This window comes from Eurytemora carolleeae, unplaced genomic scaffold (genome assembly GCF_000591075.1).
Source record: "Eurytemora carolleeae unplaced genomic scaffold, Eaff_2.0 scaffold1449, whole genome shotgun sequence".
Classification (NCBI taxonomy): domain Eukaryota; kingdom Metazoa; phylum Arthropoda; class Copepoda; order Calanoida; family Temoridae; genus Eurytemora; species Eurytemora carolleeae.
The window spans coordinates 1-23,230 of record NW_019397338.1 but is presented as its reverse complement, the minus strand read 5'-3'; the positions used below and the strand labels follow the sequence as shown (position 1 = coordinate 23,230).

General features: G+C 32.3%; 1 protein-coding gene across 1 annotated transcript; it reads left to right on the top strand.

Moving 5' to 3' along the window:
* Positions 1-364: 364 nt before the first annotated feature.
* On the top strand, positions 365-23,128 carry LOC111713602 (cytochrome P450 2B4; the record flags this gene model as incomplete). Its single annotated transcript, XM_023488494.1, has 26 exons — positions 365-433; positions 642-785; positions 840-1,558; positions 1,812-1,815; positions 3,945-4,020; positions 4,452-4,529; positions 4,579-4,607; positions 6,246-6,346; positions 7,257-7,354; positions 7,416-7,457; positions 8,107-8,178; positions 9,485-9,538; positions 10,302-10,343; positions 11,043-11,140; positions 12,403-12,436; positions 13,051-13,096; positions 13,799-13,842; positions 14,584-14,660; positions 14,789-14,882; positions 15,151-15,202; positions 17,227-17,279; positions 17,763-17,839; positions 20,285-20,355; positions 21,513-21,573; positions 22,158-22,196; positions 23,062-23,128. Coding segments are annotated over exons 1-26 (2,341 nt in total), but the record flags the coding sequence as incomplete, so codon positions are not given.
* Positions 23,129-23,230: the final 102 nt, after the last annotated feature.

The following is a 23,230-nucleotide window of genomic DNA, read 5'->3' as shown; positions in this document are numbered from 1 at the left end:
CAGTTACGTTTACAACTAAAAAAATCTTAAAAACGAAACAATCCTCTTTTTAAGACATGAAAAAAACAAGTATTAGTTTCTTAATCCTTCCTCAATTTTGCTGTTTATTATGATATATAACTCAGTATAATTTCTGTATTACTTTCAAAGAACTGAGTAGTGAAAAGTCCCCTGAAATTATTGCAAGGTTGATTGAATGTGATTGAATGTTAACGAAACGACGAATTTTTAAAAAACGATCGTTTTAAAAATGACCATTTTTAAAAAATGAACTTTTAAAAAAAACGATCGTTTTTAAAAACGATCGTTTTGTTTTTGATTTTTCGTCATCGTTTTCATAACGAAACGATCGTTTTTAAAAAAAATGAAAACATCAACATCCCTAGGTCCAGACTGCTATGAAAAATCCATCATTTTCCAGATCGGGTCGACTGTAAAGTGACACAACGCCCTCCCTTGCTTTTGAATTTACCTCACTATACTATACTAGCATGTATACTAGAGCTTTAAACATTTGTCTCAATTCTTAATTTAAAGAAATAATTGAAAAAATTTTTATTGCATGAAAGCTTTAAAGTCTACGGCTTGCATCTGTGGTCACTTCTTTTCATAAAAATACTAAATTTGACCCTTTGAAACAGGCACACGGTGATACACAGGCACATGGTGATAAAGAGGCACATGGTGATACACAGGCAAATGTTGATACACAGGCACATGGTGATACACAGGCACATGGTGATACACAGGCACATGGTGATACACAGGCACATGGTGAAACACAGGCACATGGTGATTAACAGGCACGTGGTGATACACAGGCACATGGTGTTTTACAGGTACATGGTGATGCACTGGCACATGTTAATATAAAGGCACATGATGATACACATGCACATAGTGATACAGAGGCACGTGGTGATACACAGGCACATGGTGATACACAGGCACATGGTGATAAACAGGCACGTGGCGATACACAGGCACATGGTGATACACAGGCACATGGTGATACACAGGCACATGGTGTTTTACAGGTACATGGTGATACACTGGCACATCTTAATATTAAGGCACATGATGATACACATGTACACAGTGATACAGAGGCACGTGGTGATACACAGGCACATGGTGATACACAGGCACATGGTGTTTTACAGGTACATGGTGATACACTGGCACATCTTCATATAAAGGCACATGATGATACACATGCACATAGTGATACAGAGGCACGTGGTGATACACAGGCACATGGTGATACCCATGCACACAGTGAGACACTAGCACATGGTGATACACAGGCACATGGTGATAAACAGGCACAAAATGAGACACTAGCACATGGTGATACACAGGCACATGATTGGACATATGTATATGGTGGGACACAGGTACATGTGGGACACAGGTACATGGTGGGACACTGGTACATGGTGGGACACAGGTACATTGGGGGACACAGGTACATGGAGGGACACAGGTACATGGAGGGACACAGGTACATGGTGGGACACAGGTACATGGTGGGACACAAGTACATGGTGGGACACAGGTAAATGGTGGGACATATGTACATGGTGGGACATATGTACATGGTGGGACACAGGTACATGGTGGGACATATGTACATGGTGGGACACAAGTACATGGTGGGACACAAGTACATGGTGGGACATATGCCAAAAACGTGAGACTCAAGCACATGTTGATACACTGGAATAATAAGAAAATATCATGAAGTTTTTTTACAACGATATCCTTAAAGGGTATGTTATACTTAAGAAATATACTAAATATACTTTCAGGAAAGTATGTTAATTAAGATATCATGCAGTCTGAGCATTTAAAAAATTCCGACACGCTAACAGAAAAAAAACACTTAATTTGCTTATATAAATATTCTTATCTATCATATTTTAAGGTCAATTATATATAAGATTTTAGAATTTAAAAAATGCAATATAATGGGTTATGCATAAAAAAAAATTTAAAACACGGTTTAGACAGATTTCAGATTTCTGAATGATCCCGTGTTATAGTTTCAAGCGTTGAATACAAAACTTATATAACTTCAAAATGTAATTACAGGGTGTCTAGATGAACACAGGAATTAAGAGCCAAATATGGTATCGCCATTGTTAAGAATTAGAATTTCAATGGTCAAAATAGATCTAGAGAATATTCTGTGAACGGTAAAAGACTGTTTTGTTATTCTTCAAAATGTTGTCTGATGTCTTTATCACATTTCTGCAAGATAAACAGTGAAGAAGACATGAATAAACTTTAACTTTAGCAGACGAAACATCAAAGTATCATAGATTTCCTGGTAAGTAATCAAAAAATCATTTACAATTAGACGATATCATACTCGTCGCTCAATTTCCATGTTTATTTAGACACCCTGTCCTATTAATGCATAACTAACATAGCACATTAACAGAAATTGTCTATACAATAAATAAATAAAAAGAATTGACAAGTTTATCTTTATTATGATATCAGTTTATTATCAACTCTAATTTTGAAAACACACAGATAGATGCTCTTTTGTAATTTTTCTTTTTTGAGGGGGGGGGGTGTAAAGACGTTGGGATAAAAGTTGGAAATCCAGCGTACAATAAAAACGTATAAATTACAGTATTTTCACCAAAAAAATAATTGCAAAATTTAGGGTTCAATCTAAAGTCCGTGGATAAACTGAAAACCCACAAAAGACAGCATTAAAAGAAGGGGGAATTTAAAACTAGAAATCGTCTGAAGTTTCTTCCTTTGAGTATTTTCTTTAATAAATATTTAATTATGAAAACTCGTTTTAAAAAAAAATAATCACGAAATAATAAAGAACACATCAACAATTCTAATTCCAATAAAAATGCATTTATTTGATATATATTTTGAAAGTATTTTTATAGTATATATATTTTATTATTTATATATATATATATATAAAACTGTTTTAAGTACGTCTGAGGAGTTTTGGGGTTCAAGGTCATTAATTCCCCTATATACTGGTTTACGGTTCTTTCTATATTTGAACACAATTGTAACGTAAGATTTCAACTCCGCTTCGACGGTATGAAAAAGGCATCAGTAGTTAAAAAGCGCTTCTACAGTTATGAGTTAGTTCAGACAGTGTATTAAAATACATATCTTAGAACGTTTAATACAGGGTGTCCCAATAAACATGGGAATTGAGAGACGACTTGAAAGTCGTCTTTGATTTCTGATACTTAATGCATGGCAGAGAAAGTAAAAAAAAAACAAGGCTGTATGTCTGACGAGCTTTTCATAAAGTACGTGGTCTACCTTTCTTGTAACTTAAAAAGACTAAGATATTAGATATTAAGACTATTTTGATTTATTAAATAAATTGAAATTTGTCCAAAATCGCAATATCTCCGTCAATTTTGAAGATACACAAATGGTAGACCACATTTTAAAAATGTCAAGACCAGGCGTTTTCAATATTAGATGTTTAAGCTGGAATACTGCAATAATTGTGTTCATGAAAAATTGCCGCATGGATCAAAGACGATAAAAAAGTCATCACTGAATTCCCATGTTTATTGGGACACCCTGTAGATGCGCTGACATTAAAATAGACCTTTAAATGGGGACGGTGACACCCCATGTAACACGTTTGCATCGGTACCCATCAAACCTAATTATTTTGAGCAAACATGTTGAAGATATTCTTGTTTTTCTAGTTGAATAATTGATTATTTTGAATTTGGGGGTTCTCTGAATAAGTTACTTGCGGAGTCAATGAAATTGACCCAATATATTCAACACAATTTAAGATGAGATTCAGATTAAGGTTTTAATTGTATCACACTCTACACAAAGCGCTACAATATCAATATATCTATTATGCACGGAAATTCTGTGAAAGGTGATCATTGTGAATATTGCATTCAATTCTTATATTTATATTTTAGTCTCATGATCCGATTCTGTACGAGTATTTACCGGCAGGTCCTGTACGTGCATTTACTAGTACCGGCACTGCGGCAGGTCCTTTTGTTGTAAAAGTAGTCTGCTTCCTATGTACAGATTGCATCAAAGAGTTTGAATCAACCTGGTAATTAGGACTGAGCACGTTTCTTGTTTTTTAATCCATTCATTAATGGGCTGAACAACTTTTTCCATTCAGAACCAAAACTTTACGTTCATAAAAGTCTTATAGTTTAAAAAAAATATATTTCTTTGTTTGATTGGTGATTTTTTTTTCTTATAAATAAACGGGTTTTTCTTAAAAAATAACGGTTACATTCGTCTCTTTACGGAGTTTTGCGTAAATTTCCCAAAATTGTTTCTTTGATTTAAAATTCAGTGATGGTGATGGACCAAACCTTGTTTCTTTGAAATCGAATTTTTCATCACTCCCGTTTTAGATATTGAATAGAATATAAAACTTAATAAATATATATGTTCACTGTATTTAGACCTGAAAATGTTAAGTTGGATTTTATTTACAACTCTGCTTTGCATTCTCGCTTTTTTTTACCTTAAAAAACCAAAAGGTAAACAATAAGAAACAAATTTGATTTCTTTTTAAATTTGTTTTTTTAGTTGTTGGTCCAAGAATGCCTGGTCCTAAGGAACTTTATTAAAAAGTCAAGAAAAAAATGTTGGTTTTTGAACATAAATCTTATCTTTAAAAATATTGTAAATTGTAAATTAATTATTTTTTACAGAAATCATAAATTTTTACATCCTTATCATTAAGTCAATTAATTCTTTAATATTACAGTAAATTGATATATTTGCTTGCTTTTTTATTAATTGATATTAATTGATATTAATTGGAATTCCTCTACAAAAGTAATCCTTAAGAATGAAGTCAATGGAGAAGAGACAATTAAGGAAAAGTTTCTCATTGTTAAATTTTGATCAGAGCTGAAAACTTTAGAATGAGATCTCCTTAATCACGATCGCTTAAGCTGAGTATCCAATGGACACACTTTTGATTTTCTTCTTATAATCCTCTTTTTGGATATTTCTACTGTATGAAAGTTACGTTTGATAACAATTACAAATACAATGGTATATCGATTGAACTAATATCCGATTGAATTAAAGTCAGCTGTTCACAAGCCGGCCTTTAGAGCATTTAAACAAATATAATTAAAATCATGTTAATATCAAATTATTAAGAAACATATTTTAGGACTGTTGTCATTTTGAACGTTTGTTTTAATAAACATTAATCCAAAACTTACGTTCGTTCAATCGATGTTTAGTTCAATGGATATGACACCATCAACACCAGTAATCAAAACCGGTTTTTCAAAAGACACAGAGTACATCTTAACATGACACGCTGATTGGTTAAATTTTTAACTTCTTTCTTGGATATCGAATGCGTACTAAAATAATCTTAGGTTTAGTAAAACCAGGAGTTAAAGCATTAATCTTGATATCCATCATTATAAAGTTTTCAGCCAGGGGCGGATACAGGATTTAAGTGAGGGGGGGGGGCAAGATTTTTAGGAACAAAAAATGAATAATTAGGAACAAAAAGACTCAAAAAGAGTCAAAATTGATGACTAAAGACTAAAAAACTAGATTTTTAAACTGTAGGAACAAAATTAAAGGATTAGAACAGGAATTTAGGAACAATTAAAAGATTGTTCAGGAATTAGGAACAAAATTAAAGGATTCGGACAGGGATTTAGGAACAATAAAAAGATTGTTCAGGAATTAGGAACAAAAATAAAGGATTAGGACAGGAATTTAGGAACAATTAAAAGATTGTTCAGGAATTAGGAACAAAAATAAAGGATTAGGACAGGAATTTAAGAACAATTAAAAGATTGTTCAGGAATTAGGAACAAAAATATAGGATTAGGACAGGGATTTAAGGTGGGTCGGACACAGGAACAGGAACAATAATAGGAACATTAGCAATTTAAGAACAAAAAGAAATTACTAGTTATACTTAAATGCATGAAAATTAGGAACAATATTACAATTTTGATAAATGAGTATTGATTAAGGAACATCACTAGATACAATATTATAACTTAACTTACAAATTTCTAATTCTAAATTTATCGATAACAATAACATTTATCTAATTGGGAACATTTTTTGCCTCGAAATCTCAGGGGGGGGCGAATGTCCCCCCGCCCCCCCCCTTGTATCCGCCCCTGTTTTCAGCTCAGTTGATATTTCTTCCTTAGTCTCCCTTTATCTGTTTCACTTTTTAATATTACCCTGTACACGGGAATGTACAGGGTGCTTTGGCCTGTGGACGGGAAATGGGAAGTATGCAAATGGGAAAAGTAGCTTTTCTTGGTTTCCATCAGCTGTCAATGAAATGGGGTAATATTCTAAGGTAAGATAAATGTCGTCTTTATTTAAGATTATACAGCGCTTTTACAAAAGACCCGAAATTAATTGACAGTTATTTAGGCGACTTTACATATACATCTCTAGCAATTTTGAATATTCAAAAACGGCAGACCACAATTTGGAAATGGCAGGACTAGAGCTATTTTGTGATTATAGTTTCATCAATCATATTTGTAAAATTAGATTGTAAAGTCGTCTGATTAATTGTCAATAAATTCGCGGATATTTCTGATTTATTGCCAACCTTGAGCGATGTTGACTGGATCAGTTTTAGACATTCTTTTGGCTTAAAAAGTCCAGTTTTTGTTTGGACTGTGCATATGCAGAAGAGATCTTAATATTTCTGAAGCAACCTGTATTGTACCCTTCAGAAATAAATACCTGCCTAGCCAGGGATAAAAATTCTACCTAACCTTTTACGTCTTTATGACCTTTTCCGATGTCATAAAAGTGGCATGTCCATACCATCAGAGCTACATATTTATATAGGATAATAGGAAAAGAAGTTTATTATGTTTCACCATATTTTTTACTAGCTGAACAGCCCGGCGTTGCCCGTGGAAAAAAGTTGAAAACAATTATTTAGAAAAAAAATCGAATTCTTTTAGCCTATAACACCCCTGATTTTTACAAAAAATTGCAGCCCAATCGGTTCCGTTCCTTTACTAATCGTTTCAAAATTTTTAAGAACGCGTTCTAACAGTTCGTTCTTTTTTCGGAACAATGGGATCATTCTTGATGATTCCGTTAGTTCTTGTGAAAGAACAATCATTCCCCAGGAATGACGCCCAGCCCTACATATAAATATGTTACGTCACAGTAAAATGTAAGCCAATATAGCCCCCCCCCACACCATTATATCTAATTACGTTGATTTAATCTTATTTATTTAGTTTAGATTTGGTAGTTCAGAAAATGGTAATTTTGGCGGGTTTTCAAGAAATTAAACTGGTGCACTCCTCGGAACATGCTGACTCCAGGGCGCCACTAAGTAAAGTTTTCGTATTTTTTTTATGAAAAAAAATATTTTTTCTTACAACCTTTTTTTGCAGTTATTCCAAACTTGATCTTTGTTGGGAGCCATGCTACAAGAGGTATTTGAATTCATGAATATATATGCATTATATGTAGTATACATGTCCCAGGAAACATGACAGTTGGTGATTAGTTTAAATTGTTTTCTTCAATAATGTGTAAAGTTGTTTAAGATACCAAAGAGCTAATAAAAAAATATTACATATAATAGTAAAATTGAGTTGAACATAAAATATTTATGAGTAAAAGATTTTTTTTACCGAAATTAACTTCAAAAAGTCTTTAATATCTTACAGATTATATGGAAGAAGACATTAAAAACTGTTCACCAACTTTCATGGGACACCTTGTATATTATATATATTGCATTGGTGATCAGAAATCGTTTAGTTTAGAAAATTATGTTACGGATTTTATGCCCTGCTATTTATTATGGCAAAATTTTAGAATTTTTTAAAAACTTTCATTTTTCAAAAGTAATGAATAATGAAAATTATGTTTTTTGGTTATTATCATACATCTCCTCCATTTAAAGAGAGTAGTGCCCGATTAACAAAGGTACCTTTGAAACCTTAATCTGATCAAAAATGTGGAATATTCCGGCCGTTTTCTTAGCTTAAAAAGTGTTTGATTTCTATTATCGGATATGCCACTCTTGCAATGGAGGGTCACTTGAAATTACGTCTGCAGACCTTTTATACATTATAGGTATTCTGTTTAACTCTGGACAAGCTTGGAAAGATCTGCGTCGGTTTACGATCAAATCATTGAAGGATCTGGGTGAGAAATTGGTTTTTAGTTTTATAATAAAAAATAACAAAAAATTATGTTTACAATATACTGACAATCGTATTCTGTGTTCACCAATGAACATGGAATTTGCAATTTGGAAAAACTGAGAATGGTTTTTTAAGTTATAATCTCAAAAATATATTAGATATAATATAAATAATTATAAAGTGTTTTATTTATTACTATTAGCTTTCCATGGAAACTTTAAGTTTTCCCTTAAAAAAGTCAACCATATACTCAATTTAGAATTCTTCAAACCAAGCTTAGAACATTTTAACAAGTTACCCAATTAAAATTTGAGGCAAATTGGTCAAGGGGGCCGGGTCATGAGTTATGATTGGACAAACAAACAAGCAAGTACCCAAACAGAGATTACAAATTTATATATATATAGATAGATTTAAAAATGTCTATAGGTTACATAAGTTTTGATACACTAAACAATAAACATAACAGTTTTTATCCGACAAACTGGAATATGCGTGAACACTAATTTTATCTATACTCGTGCAGAAAATTTTATTTTTTTTGTTTTTTAAACTGGGAATGAATATTTAGTATCCCCGTTGGTCGTGTTTTATTCCAATAAACATAGAAATTGAGAGAAGACTTGAAAGTCGTCTTCTTTTATTTCTGATATTTTGAGAAAGGCTGCATGGCAAAGAACGAGGCTGTATGTCTTATGAGCTTTTCATAAAGTGGTCTACCTTTCTCATGTCTTAAAAAGATTTTAAGACAATTTTAATTCATTAAATAAATTTAAATTTGTTCAAATTTTGCAATATCTCCGTCAATTTTGAATATACAAAAATGATAACTTTATTTTGAAAATCTTAAGACCAAGCGTTTTCGATATAAGATGGTTAAACTGGAATACATAAAAAAATGCCGCATGGATCGAAGACGATATAAAAGTCGTCACTTAATTCCTATGTTTATTGTGACACCCTGTATCATTCAATATGCCCTCAGGTTTTTAATTAAATCCCTCATGGGTTGAAATTTTCATTTATTCTAAGTTTTTGGTGAGTAAATCACATTCAATTTTAAAGATATGGTTATAATATGGATCTGCATTAATAAAAGAAGTAATTGAAACCTGGGAATTATTATTTATTTAAACCTACGTGTTTGAACAATCTTAGAACAAACCCATGACTGTCAGTTCTCATTCTACAGTATTGTTCAAATCCTTGGAAAAGTTGTAAGATTAGCAGGACTCCATGAAAATACCAAAAAACAGCTTTTAAAAAAAAAAAAATTAACATTGTTTTAGTGATAATTTATTTATTAGGGTTCAACAAATCTGCCTCTGAAGACACTGTTCTAGTGGAAACTAATGCTCTAGGGAGATAATATCATTTTATGAAACTGCCTTGTGACGTGTTATCAGGTGTTCAGCGAAATGGGGAAATCGTTTAGAGAAAGAAAAAAGAAAAAAATCCCAACGAAAATTTTTAATTTATTCGCATTCCGTTCGTTGAAAATAAATGTAAAAATGTTCATTTTTTGCGAAATTTCGTTTTTAACTTTTGCGCAAAAAATATTTGCGAAAATTTTCGGTTTTGTTGAGAAATTTCACATTTTTTTGTTTCGCGAAAATTTCCCTTTTTTTGTTTGCTAGAAATCCTGCGGGACGATATGTTTTTAATCCCTAATGTTGTCTTGGATAAAATAAAAAAAACATTAAAATTGTGAATAATAATGCAGGATAAAATTTCTCTGTAAAGTCTTCTCCCTATTTCAGAGTTTTCTGGTTATCACAGCGGCAAATATCAAATGCCAGAAAATTAAATTTAGAAACATCAAATAAGCCAAACTTCCTTGCAACAAACCAGAAATATCAGACAGAATTCTGAACCAATTAATATAAAAATGGGGGTAGACTATTTCTAATACCAGTTATTTTGAAAATATCAAAAATAAATGTTTGGGTGCTGTTTCCCCACTTGGGGTTTTCATGGTCCGGGGATCCTGAAATAGATATGTTTTCTTTGTCGAAAAGGTTTTAAATTCCAGAAATTATACCAACATTGAGCCTACAATCGGAAGAAACAAAATGTTGCTTTCCATTGAAGGTTTTATCAAATAATATTACATAACTTCAACAGTTTCTGAGATCAGAGGACAAGCAAAGTTGAAGGATGGAGTAGGTAAGCAGTAACATATTATGGTATTATAGGACATTTTGTGATATTAAATGATATATTGTGATATTAAAGGGACATATTATGATATTAAAGGGACATTGTGGTATTAAAGGGACATATTATGATATTAAAGGGACATATTATGATATTAAAGGGCATTGTGGTATTAAAGGGATATATTGTGATATCAAACGGACATATTGTGATATTAAAGGGACATATTATGATATTAAAGGGACATATTATGATATTAAAGGGACATATTATGATAGTAAAGGGGCATTGTGGTATTAAAGGGATATATTGTGATATCAAACGGACATATTGTGATATTGAAAGAACATATTATGATATTCAGGGACATTGTGGTATTAAAGGGACATATTCGCAGTATCAAGGGATAATCCATTAAATAATGATAAAAAAGGCTTATTCTATATTTTTTTTTAACTTCTATTCAATTTTGAATAAGAAGACAAGATATTTATTTATTTTTACAATTACTGAGATTTAGGCATAATAATATTATAACACCCATTGAAAAGTTGTCAAGACGACATTTTATAAATTCTATCAAAACCTCCGAAATTCTGGATTAAATTTATATAATTTTTAGAAATAACAAGATAACTTATTAATTTCGATGAAAATACAAGATAGTCTATTTAATTTATTGTAAAAAAACGAATTTATATTTTTTAGTCAATATAGACCTGCTGTTTAATAAAGCTGCGTTAAATATTGTTTGGAAGTTTGTATCTAATCAAAGATATGAATATGATGATCATAGAATGCATAAGGTAAGCATTAATTTTTTAATAATTTCTATATTTTTTCAGTTTTAAAATAGGTCTTTTTTTATAATTTGTAAGTAAAAAGTTAAAATTGAAGCTTTTTTTCAAATCAAATATAATTTTTTTAACACATCACATCTTAAAATTATATAATATAATGTTACATCTTAACATTTTTTTATACAATGTTAAATCTTAACATTATATTATTAAGTGTTAAGATGTGATGTACCAAATAAATCTTAAAAAAAAAAAAACTTTAATTTCAACTTATTACTCAGATATAGATTTCTAGACGTTCTGACCACCATTTCTATATCTCATAAAAAATTATAAAACTATCTCTTTTAAAACAAAAACAAAAAAAGGTTTGCTGCCAATAATGTATTTCAATGGTCCATATGATTAACGATTATGAAAGAAAATTTATTTTTGAAGTGATTGATATGTTCGATTGTCCACTTCTTTGTCTGATCATCGACGTTTATAAAATCTGTGTTTTCCCCCTTAAAACTGGAGTGTACACCGGTGTACACTGTGAATCCTTAAAACTGGAGTGTACACCGATGTACACTGTGAATCCTTAAAACTGGAGTGTACACCGGTGTACACTGTGAATCCTTAAAAATTGGAGTGTACACCGGTGTACACTGTGAATCCTTAAAACTGGAGTGTACACCGGTGTACACTGTGAACCCATAAAACTGGAGTGTACACCAGTGTACACTGTGAACCCTTAAAACTGGAGTGTACACCGGTGTACACTGTGAACCCTTAAAACTGGAGTGTACACCAGTGTACACTGTGAACCCTTAAAACTGGAGTGTACACCGGTGTACACTGTGAACCCTTAAAACTGGAGTGTACACCGGTGTACACTGTAAACCCTTAAAACTGGAGTGTACACCGGTGTACACTGTGAACCTTTAAAATTGGAATGTACACCGTTGTACACTGTGAGCCCTTAAAACTGGAGTGTACACCGGTGTACACTGTAAACCCTTAAAACTGTAGTGTACACCGGTGACACTGTGAACCTTTGAAATTGGAATGTACACCGTTGTACACTGTGAGCCCTTAAAACTGGAGTGTACACCGGTGTATACTGTGAAATCCTTATAAAGATTTCACATATTGCTCGAAAAGACTTAAAGCCTTCTAGTAGATAATATTGTGTATCTACTCTTTGTAGTAATTTCTCTAATTCATTTTGTAATTAATCTTATGAATAATTTTAATGATAGATTATTTATTTCAAATTATTTCAGCTGCTCAAAGTGCTGGACACATTTATGACTATAGGGAAGGGCATGCACGGAGACTCCATGAATTGCTAAGACATAAAGCAATTAAGTTCTTGCCACAAAGCCCTATATCTTGGCAGCCCAATGTCTTAAAACTTCAATATTTTAAACCATGAATTCAGTTTGATCCAATAATCTGAGTTTGAAACATTAAAGGTTTACAGCATCAGGTTGCAAAGATAAAAGAAATCGAAAATTTGAGGTTGTGACAAAGCCTTAATTTCTTTGTTACAACTTTTTTATCTGTAATATGGATCAAAACTAATTAATTTTCTTAAAATAAAGCCTAACGATTAAAATGTAGAGCTAGCTATGATTGAGAAGATTAAAATTTGAGCAAAGTACGGATGGTTACACTCCTTCTCAGATGAACCAGCCGTACCTAGTTAAACTACCGTTGGGCTTTATTTATTCATAAAATCTCAACTCAGCCGTTGGGCTTTATTTATTCATAAAATCTCAACTCAGAACTTCAAAATTCAAAAATTTCACAAAAAATTACGCACAAAAATATGTAATACAATTTTGAAACATCCAAAACATTCTTTTTAATCCACCCCCCCCCCTCCCCCCCTCCCCCCCCTGTCCCTATGCAAGCCAAGGTTTCCTTAGGAACTCATGTTATGGGAAAACCGTTAGGAATACTTCCCTTTTTGAGGTAAATGACGGAGAAATATCGAAAATTAAATTTGTTAAAAAAATTTTACTAGAAATCAGTGTGAGTCTTCTCTCACAGATTTCTATGAAGATCTTCAAACCATATCAGTTTGTTAGTTTTAGACAAGGTACCAATGCAAGGAAAGTTAATTTGGGTTGTGTATACTCTGCGTACATATTGAAACCAGTTCTCTTTGGGCGGAATTTGTAAACAAGAATAGATGCATCAGTGTTCGTCTAGTATCCGAGGAGGATCAAAGTATTTAATTTTGATACTTCACATAATAGTTTCCTATGACCAGAATATTTCGTAGATTATTTTTGTGAAAATGGATTCCAAGTCAGGCTGTGACATCCGTCTTGTGTTTACTTTTCTGCCCAAAGCCAGTACATTGCAGTGCAAAATATGCATACACCATTGAAATAACTTTCCTTGCATTAGTACCTTGGTGTTAGATAAGTCATTTTTTACATGGGTACAAAACGCCGGGAGTTCTTTTTACAGCTCAAAATATAAAATAGAAAGCTAATTTAAAAAGATTGAATTCAACTTTTTTTGTCAACATTTTGGATAATGTTATTTTTTATCTTCTTCAATCATTTATTTTAAAAAGATTAAATGCAACTTTTTTCTGTCAACATTTTGGATAATGTTATTTTATATCTTCTTCAATCATTTATTTTTAAATTCATCGTTTTTTAGGTTTTTCCCTCCCTTCAGGCAAACCTTCAATAATTGCTACAATGGTAACTATAATTTTGTAATTTATATTTATTTAAATTCAACCAACAATAATTATAGAAATATTTATGACTTTTTTGACCAACACTTTCGACCAAAGATTTCCCCCAAGTTAAGTAACTTAACGTCCCTGGTAAGACTGAGGACGATCAAGTAAAATAAGAATCCGCTTTGCGAAGTTTTTGTAAAAAGAATCGCGCATTTTCATCTCAAAAGACGATAGAATTGTGTAAAACAACTTTTTTTTGGGATGTTTTCTGGACCACATTTTTCTTGGGAACTCTTTTAACCCTATCCCTGCTGGGGTACTTGAAAACCAGGATATGCTGGGGGTAACAAAGATTTAGTTTGTTACAGGAAAAAGCAGTCATTCAGGCAGTGTGCCTGAGGACTCAGGCAGTTAGTATTAAAGCCCGGTTTTAGGCCTAAAGGAAGGGCTTTGGGTATGTAGAAAAAGTCAGAAAATTTCAACAGCCTCAGACCAATACTTTTTGAGTTATGTAAAAAAACTACAGGGGGGGTCAAATTTACCCCCCTCCCCAAGAAGGAATAGGGTTAACAAGATTTATCGAGAATAAGATAATAGATAGTTTTGAATATTTCAAATATTCAAAAACTAAAGCCAGGTAAAAGGACAAACGTAGTCTTTTAAATTACAACACAAAAATGGTCTTTATCTGTTTAGCCGTTTATAAGATACCAACAGCAAGCCCAATACATGTATAATTACTAATAATAATGTTTAGGAATAAAGGAGCTTCGAGATTTTATCCAGGAATCTATAGACGATCATGTTAAACAATTCGATAAAGACGACATCAAGGTAAATTAGGATTCCGTTTCAAGTGTATCAATTACTCCAATTAATCCGAGTGTTTCTTTCAAGATATTAATTATGTTGCAAACAAATATTGACGTTCCGTGTGTAAATGAAATAGGGGTGTGTTTCAGGATTATATTGATGTGTTTCTAAATGAGCTGGGAACACAGGAACACTTTATAATGGAAGAGCTGGTTATTTGCTGCCTGGATCTTTTTACAGCAGGAACATAATCTAACAAATCATTTTTTTCACAAGCACATTATTTTATTGGCGCAATGACATTATTGCAAGAGTTATCTTAAAAAAATCAAAATTGATAAATTGCAACTCAAAATTGAATAACCAAAATTATTCAAATATCTGTGTTTTAAAGAATTTTACTTTAACCAGACTTATCGAAGAAATTTCTTATTAATATTAATATTAATATATTCTAATCATGTCAAAACAAATCATTCTTAATAATTTAATCTTATTTGGTTTGATTAAGGATCGGAAACTTCAAGCAAGGGTCTTATGTTTGGTATTGCACTCATGATTAGGTTTGTTTTATAGAAAACCTACACTGTAGTTCTACCATGGTTCCATATAATTCCATCTAATACGATCCCAAATGTTGATTGATTGATATAAAGGGCAGATATTAACCATGTTATTATTGTAAATAGTTGGAAGAATGATGTAAAGTTGCAGAAAAATTCCATACTGCAGAATATTTACTGCAAGGGAGTGTTCAATTTTCTGTATGTCATACTTATCTCTTACATTAATTACTGATATTTACATCTTTTAACACCCCAAATCAAGGTACTATTGCATGGAAAGTTAATTGCGGTCGTGTATACTCTGCGTACATATTGAAACCAGTTCTCTCTGGGCGGAATTTGTAAACAAGAATAGATGCATCAGTGTTCGTCTAGTATCCGAGGAGGTTTTAAGCATATTATTTTGATAATTTTGATAGTTCACATAATAGTTTCCAATGACCAGAATATTTCATAGATTATTTTTGTGAAAATGGATTCCATGTCAGGCTCTGACATTCGTCTTGTGTTTACTTTTCCGCCCAAAGACAGTACACTTCAGTACAAAAAATGCGTACACTTCTGAAATAACTTTCCTTGCATTAGTACCTTGCCCCAAATGAAGTTTAGTACACGTACACAATAACTTAAGTGGTAAAGTTCACAATGACAGAGAAAGTGTATTTTCATGACAAAGAGAAAGTGTATTTTCATGACACAGAGAAAGTGTATTTTCATGACACAGAGAAAGTGTATTTTCATGACACAGAGAAAGTGTATTTTCATGACACAGAGAGTGTATTTTCATGACAAAGAGAGTGTATTTTCATGACACAGAGAGTGTATTTTCATGACACAGAGAGTGTATTTTCATGACAAAGAAAGTGTATTTTCATGACACAGAGAGTGTATTTTCATGACACAGAGAGTGTATTTTCATGACAAAGAGAGTGTATTTTCATGACACAGAGAGTGTATTTTCATGACACAGAGAGTGTATTTTCATGACAAAGAAAGTGTATTTTCATGACACAGAGAGTGTATTTTCATGACAGAGAAAGTGTATTTTCATGACAAAGAGAGTGTATTTTCATGACCCTAAATGTACTTTCAACCCCCATCCCATTTGGGATCAGAAAAAGAATTATATGGACCCCTAAATTTTAAAAATATTTTAAAAATTAAATTTTTGATTTGACATAATTCAAAGTTTGAAAAATCAAAGATCTTCAGATTTCAAAGATTTATGAATCAGAAAATTGGAATTAGTGGCAAGAGTATTCAGTTTCTCATAAATCTTTGAATGAATTTCTTGAAAGACTTTGTTAGAATCTCATAAAACTTTGATAGAATCTCATGATATAATTTCATCACACTTGACTTTTTAAATCTTCCTAATTCCAAAAATTTGAGTATCATGTAATTTTCTTCGAGTTAAAACAATTCTTTTTTCTTTTTTGTTTAAAATAGTTTGTATTGTAACCAGTGTGAGCTCAATAGCTCGGAATAGGGAAAATTCCATTGATGTAACCCCTACGGTTCTCATGACCCTGCAAACATTAAGTCTCCAACAAACCGATGGCGAACATATAAAGTCCAGAATTATTTACCCAACAACTCCGCCATCAGCACATAAAGTCGGTAAAACTTTTTCTTGGGTACGAACTCAGAATGGATAGTTCCATACGGACCCAGAAAACCAAACCCACAGTTGACCCAGGAATTCTATTTTAAATTCAAGACAATAGGCTTGAAACACAGCTTGACACAAGGGAGGAGGAAATATGATCGGCCTGGGCTAAAACCGAGATGGAAGTTAGCTATCACGAAGGGTTAGAAGATTAACTCGTCGTACGAGGCGAATGAAAGGCGGAGAGTCTGCCAGAGAGCGCCGGGTTTCCATGATTCATTAGTATCATTTTATTTGTTCTTTTTTACTTATAAATACATTTTTTCCAATACTCTGTAGATTTACTCAGATCAGTTTCAGGCTTTAGATTTCCTTTATTTCATAACACTTTTAAATGGTAACAATATTTTAGGAACCCTGATATACAGTCTAGAATACAGGCAGAATTAGATCTACACCTACAAGGTTCAAATAATGATCACCTGAGCTGGGAACTTTTGAATTGGATCACTCATAATCCCAATCGTTTGATCTTGATCGTCTTTATCTTAATATTCACAGTGGCCAATTTTGAATTTTTTTCACGGGCTATCTGATTGACAATTCAGGGGATATTGAATAAAGATTAAACTAATCTGTGGATTAACAAAAGATAGAGATCACGCATTGATCTTGAGTTCCTACCTCAGGTCTTTTTTAGTCATAATACATTTAACTCACATAAACTGACATTTAAAAAAAAAAGATAATTTTGGGGTATTTCTGAAATACTATAAAAAGTAAAGCTAAAATATTTGAGATAAAAACCACCCTGTATAAAAATTAAAAACAACTACACCCTGTATAATACAAAAAAAAAATCTTATTTTTTATAAAATCCCCCTTTCTGAAAATGAAATTAAAAATACACCCTTTAAAATCTATAAATAAAAGCAAACTGTTTACTAGGAAGAAAGGTGGTAACCATGGAGGATAAGATCCACCTACCCTACACTGAAGCAACTATAAACGAAGTGTTCAGACTTGTAAGTATATAAATCAATATGATTAAAAGAACTTGATAATAAACGAAATTTCGCCAAAATAAGATTATTAAGATTCTTTACTTTAGCGCACATCGCGCCTATCTTCTATAGATGTAATTTTTTAATTGTGGCTCTATCTGTGAGGATCTTCTCTTTTTACATTGGGGTCATGTGAGTTCCCTCAAAATTGTTTAGCTTGATCGGTTCAGTCGTTTTTACGTTTATTGGATACAAATAAACAGACAGACAAGCAAAGTATACATATAGATACTAGGTTTTCGCGCCATGCATCTCACTTTTCAATTGTAAACATTTTCTCTTTGTATACATTGTAAAACAAAACCAAAAAAGTTGCTGATAATATAAGAAAGAAATTCGTTGGTTTTCAAAATTTAATGGAAATAAAATTTTGTTGGAGGCAAATTTTTAAAATTTTCATTAGCCATTAAACTTTCCCTAGGGTCACGTGAATGATGTCCCACACAAAATTTGGGCACGATCGGCTCAGCCGTTTTAATACACAGACAAATAAACAAACAAAGGATATAAATAGATAAACACCGAAATTTTGCGTAAGTGATCTATCGAAAATTTGGAAAACCTAATTGAGAGCAGTGTATATTTTGAAGGGAATATTGTAGGATTTGTAAATATAATTTAAATCTGATTTCTTAACCCTGCTTCCGACATTAAAGGCAAAACTTTTCTTTAGCTTGCAGTGCCTAGCAGTTGTATAGAAATCTTCTTTTCTTTAGCTTGCAGTGCCTAGCAGTTGTATAGAAATCTTCTTTTCTTTAGCTTGCAGTGCCTAGCAGTTGTATAGAAATCTTCTTTGAAAACTGATGAAAGGCAATCTTATTTTTTCCTCATAAACTACAGGGTGTCCCTATGAAAGAGGAATTTAGGATTTTAGATCTTTTATGCGTTTCAAAGATGGATAAAATTTTAACTTTTGATTCTGTAAGGGACCTTTCCTCTGAAGCCTTGTTTTAATAAAAAGAATATTAACACCAGCATTGAGTATGAACAGCTACATGTTGGAAACCAAATTAGAGAATTAAATATTAAACTTCTCTTTTAGGGACAGAATTTGTTTATAAACTAAACACTTTTCTTAAACTTAATTTTTTAAGAGCTGCTGTTTTATTTCAAATTATGAATTCTGCGAAACATTTCAGGTTTTTACAGTTTTCAAAGATGTAATAATATTAAAAAATTTGATTCTTGACAAAAGTTGAGTTCCTTTCGTTTATAAACCACTGCACACTGGTGAACGTGAAGACATAGACACACATTGTTTTAAAAAACCAGTTTCCTTTTAAAAGCTTTGTTTAATCTTTATTACCGCTTGATAAACCTAAATTTAAATCCTATAAAATACATCAAGAAGTATGAACTACAACTGCCAGATTATTATCCACCTGTAGTTTATTATCCATCTGTAGTTTATTATCAGTCTGTATTTTGTTATTCGTCTGTAGTTTATTATCCGTCTGTAGTTTATAATCCGTCTGTGTTTATTATCCGTCTGTAGTTTATTATCCATCTGTAGTTTATTATCCGTCTGTAGTTTATTATCCGCCTGTAGTTTATTATCCGTCTGTAGGTTATTATCAGTCTGTAGTTTATTATCCGTCTGTATTTTGTTATTCGTCTGTAGTTTATTATCCGTATGTAGTTTATAATCCGTCTGTGTTTATTATCCGTCTGTAGTTTATTATCCATCTGTAGTTTATTATCCGTCTGTAGTTTATTATCCGTCTGTAGTTTATTATCCGTCTGTAGTTTATTATCAGTCTGTAGTTTACTATCCGGCTGTAGTTTATTATCCGTCTGTAGTTTATTATCTGTCTGTAGTTTATTATCCCTCTGTAGTTTATTATCCGTCTGTAGTTTATTATCCGTCTGTAATTTATTATCCGTCTGTAGTTTATTATCCGTCTGTAGTTTATTATCTGTCTGTAGTTTATTATCCGTCTGTAGTTTATTATCCGTCTGTAGTTTATTATCCGTCAGATTATTTTGCAAACTTAATTGCAAACTTAAAGAGACAGTAGACATCATTTATAATGAACTGAACCTCTATATTAAGAGTGTAGCGGATCCAATACCAACCGGTACCTTTAAATCTTCGTCAGATCAAGGTTAAACGAAATATCCTTATTTTTCGAACTGAAATTTGAAAATTAATCATTTTAAATCTCTGAAAAAGTGACTTGCGGAATTATGCTGCACTCCACTCTAAAAGTTGATGATCCTAGCCGGTACATAATGCATTCTGTCGTACTTTCCAGTCTGGACTACCAAGTGTAGAGTCGACCCGGCACAGCTTTATGTAACAAATTACAGTGTGTTGTAAATCAAACCCGCAACTCTGTTAACTGAAAACTACGTCTACATTTCCTTTAATTGCAAATTTAATTGCAAATTGCCAATTTTTTGCAGTGCAATGTTGTGCCTGTTGTTGCTCCACATCTGGCAACCAAGGACATTCAACTTGGACAATATACTCTTAGGGATACAATTAATCAGTCAACTTTACAATCAGGAAATCAAGTGTAATCAGTCCGAGCCGCATTCTCCTAATGTTCTCGTCCGAGCCACCTCAAAATCATTGTCCTTCCAACATTATTTTTTAAAGTGTCTATTCCTCCCAGTTGAAACTATATTTTAAGAATCACCTTAGGACATAACTGAAATATTTAATTTTTGTAAATCGAAAAAATGTTTCGATTGAATTAAAGTTTTCAGATCTAACGTCCTTAAAAATGTTCACCTTTTACGTGCATTTTCAGATACTCCTGAGATACTCAAATAATTCCGAGTTTATAGAACTTCAATCTTTTTTGGTCATTTATAGTGAAAACCATAAAATTTTTCTCGGGGTTTCATGGGGAACATGATAGAGTGTGCCGAATACTTTGCTATTTATTTTATTTCGCGAAGGTTAACCATTACGGAGGCAGAAGAGATTTAAGTTTTACCTTCATGCAGTTTGACATCATTCTCATGGGTCTAAAGATTTCAACATGATGTGATCATTGCAATACTTTAGTCTATTCATATTTTATGCCAGTTTCTATCCATATTATATGCTATGTGCTGTGACCAGATTAAAAAAAACACATAATAAACGATGGACAAGGATTCCGAGGTGGCTTGGACTAGAAAACGAGGAGAATGTGGCTCGGACGAGAAATTGTTGTGGCGGGCCTTCCTCCTCTCGTGTGATAAGTCAGTCAAGTATGATCAATAAATCAATTTTAGATAAAGAAATTAAATGATGATAAATATAAAAAAAATTACCAATAAATCAATTAATGAGTTTGTTCAAAACTCTCAGTCAAATGTTCACTCAGAAACCCGCGTGTTTAAAGTAAATTTGGGGATTTTTTCAAAATTTGTATTATTATACAGTTAAACCCTAAATAAACCATACATCGAAAGAATTCATCATATATGTCGTATTCTTCACTTTCTGATAATGGAATGTTGCAGATATTTAGTATCATGTATGGGTCATTTAGGGTTTAATTGTATATATTTTGAAATAATAGTTTATTTCCTTGGCACTAGGATCAAATTTTCAGAAATTTCTAACTTCAAAAATTTTTCATGAATCAGTTATGTTGAGAAAAATGCTTTACTTATTGTATTGTTGTACACTGAACAGCAAGGGTACAACTGTACTCACTAACACCTATTCTGTACATATGGACCCAGAGCACTTTAAGGAAGGATTCAAAACAACCAAATGGTATTTTAAAGATATTTATTTCTATCATTGACCTTTTACAAGATGGCATCAATATTGCTAATATATCAGGTTGCCTTGAAACTTTAAACTATCAACTTAAGCTATAATTTCAATTACATATATTTCTCTTAAGCTGGCTGCAAGACTTAATTAACTCTTCATTGTAGATGAACATGTTCGATACACATCAGTACCCTTCGTCTAAGCAAAATTTATGTTGCTATTTTGTATATGGGTTACATGGAATTTACACATACACTCTACAGCCCTTTTACGCCATACTTACAAAAAACAAACCTCTTTTTATGACAAATAATTTTACTAAAACATAATAACACTTTTCGTTTCTCTTGTATATCTCCTATAAACTCAAATTTTCTAATTTCTCTATCTTTTCAATATAACACTGAAGTAAAAAACCTTTGATATTTCAAACTTAGCCTTTATATGCTTGGTCTAACAGAATTAATATTTTAAAATATCAAAGGTCTACGACAGTTCAGTTTATTTGTAAAATTCTTTTTCAAAATATTTGTTAAAAAGAATCCATTTTTCAACCAGGATCCGCACACCTTCAATCCAGACAGATTTATTAATCAGGCAAAATCAGAATTTAGAAATTATAAAATAAATTTCAAAAACGCTGAAAAAGTCTCGAAAAATCCAGAAAAAAATTATGATATATAATTAACAATTATGCTAAAACAGCAGTTTCACGCTAAAAATAGAGAAATATAGAGTTTATATCTACAACTTCCCCCCCCCCTCCCATCATCCCACCCCCTCTTTGATTTCTTTCTTCCTTCTTAAATGGTTTCAGCTGATGCAACACAAACTAGCGCCTCTCTCTAGCGTGAAAAATGTTTTTAAAATCTACATCTACCAGGCCCAAAACTAAAGACAGCTAGGGTATCGTTATGAAAACCAGTTTTGAAATCGGGTTTCACGAATGGGGAAAGGCAGTTTTGTGGATATCAATATTTTGTTATGAAAAATTATTTTATTTAGTTTATTCATATTCTCTATTTTTTCGAATCTCTTTAATCAAAATCTACACAAATGCTAAGACCCCAGAAAGGAATCTAAGGAGTTTTGTTCAATGATGCACTTTTAAATTTCGGGCTTAATTCCACTTTTACTCAAGTACATCATACTAGGGAGTAGAGAATAGAAGGGAGATATAACTGACGCGGTTCGCCCTACCATATGATTAGACATGCTTTGCAGACGGTACTTAATTTGAATAAGAAATATTTGTCTGATGTACAATTACCACGTATACAATAACCTATTCTAAATATTTCTTAAACAAATGAAGTACAGTCTGCAAAGCATGTATAATCATATGGTAGGGCGAACCTCGTCAGTTATATCTCCCGGTTCTATTCCCTACTCCTTGATATATACTCTATATTTCAGTTAAGATCTGAATATATTGCATTAACTATTATGATAAATTCTGCAGAAGGGAGAGTTCGAGAACGACGAAAGAAATATTCCTTTTGGAATTGGGAAAAGGTATGACGAGAGGGGTTGGGGAAATTAGAGAGGGTTAGACGAGAGGGGTTGGGGGAATTGGAGAAGGTTAGACGAGAGGGGTTGGGGAAATTAGAGAAGGTTATACGAGAGGGGGG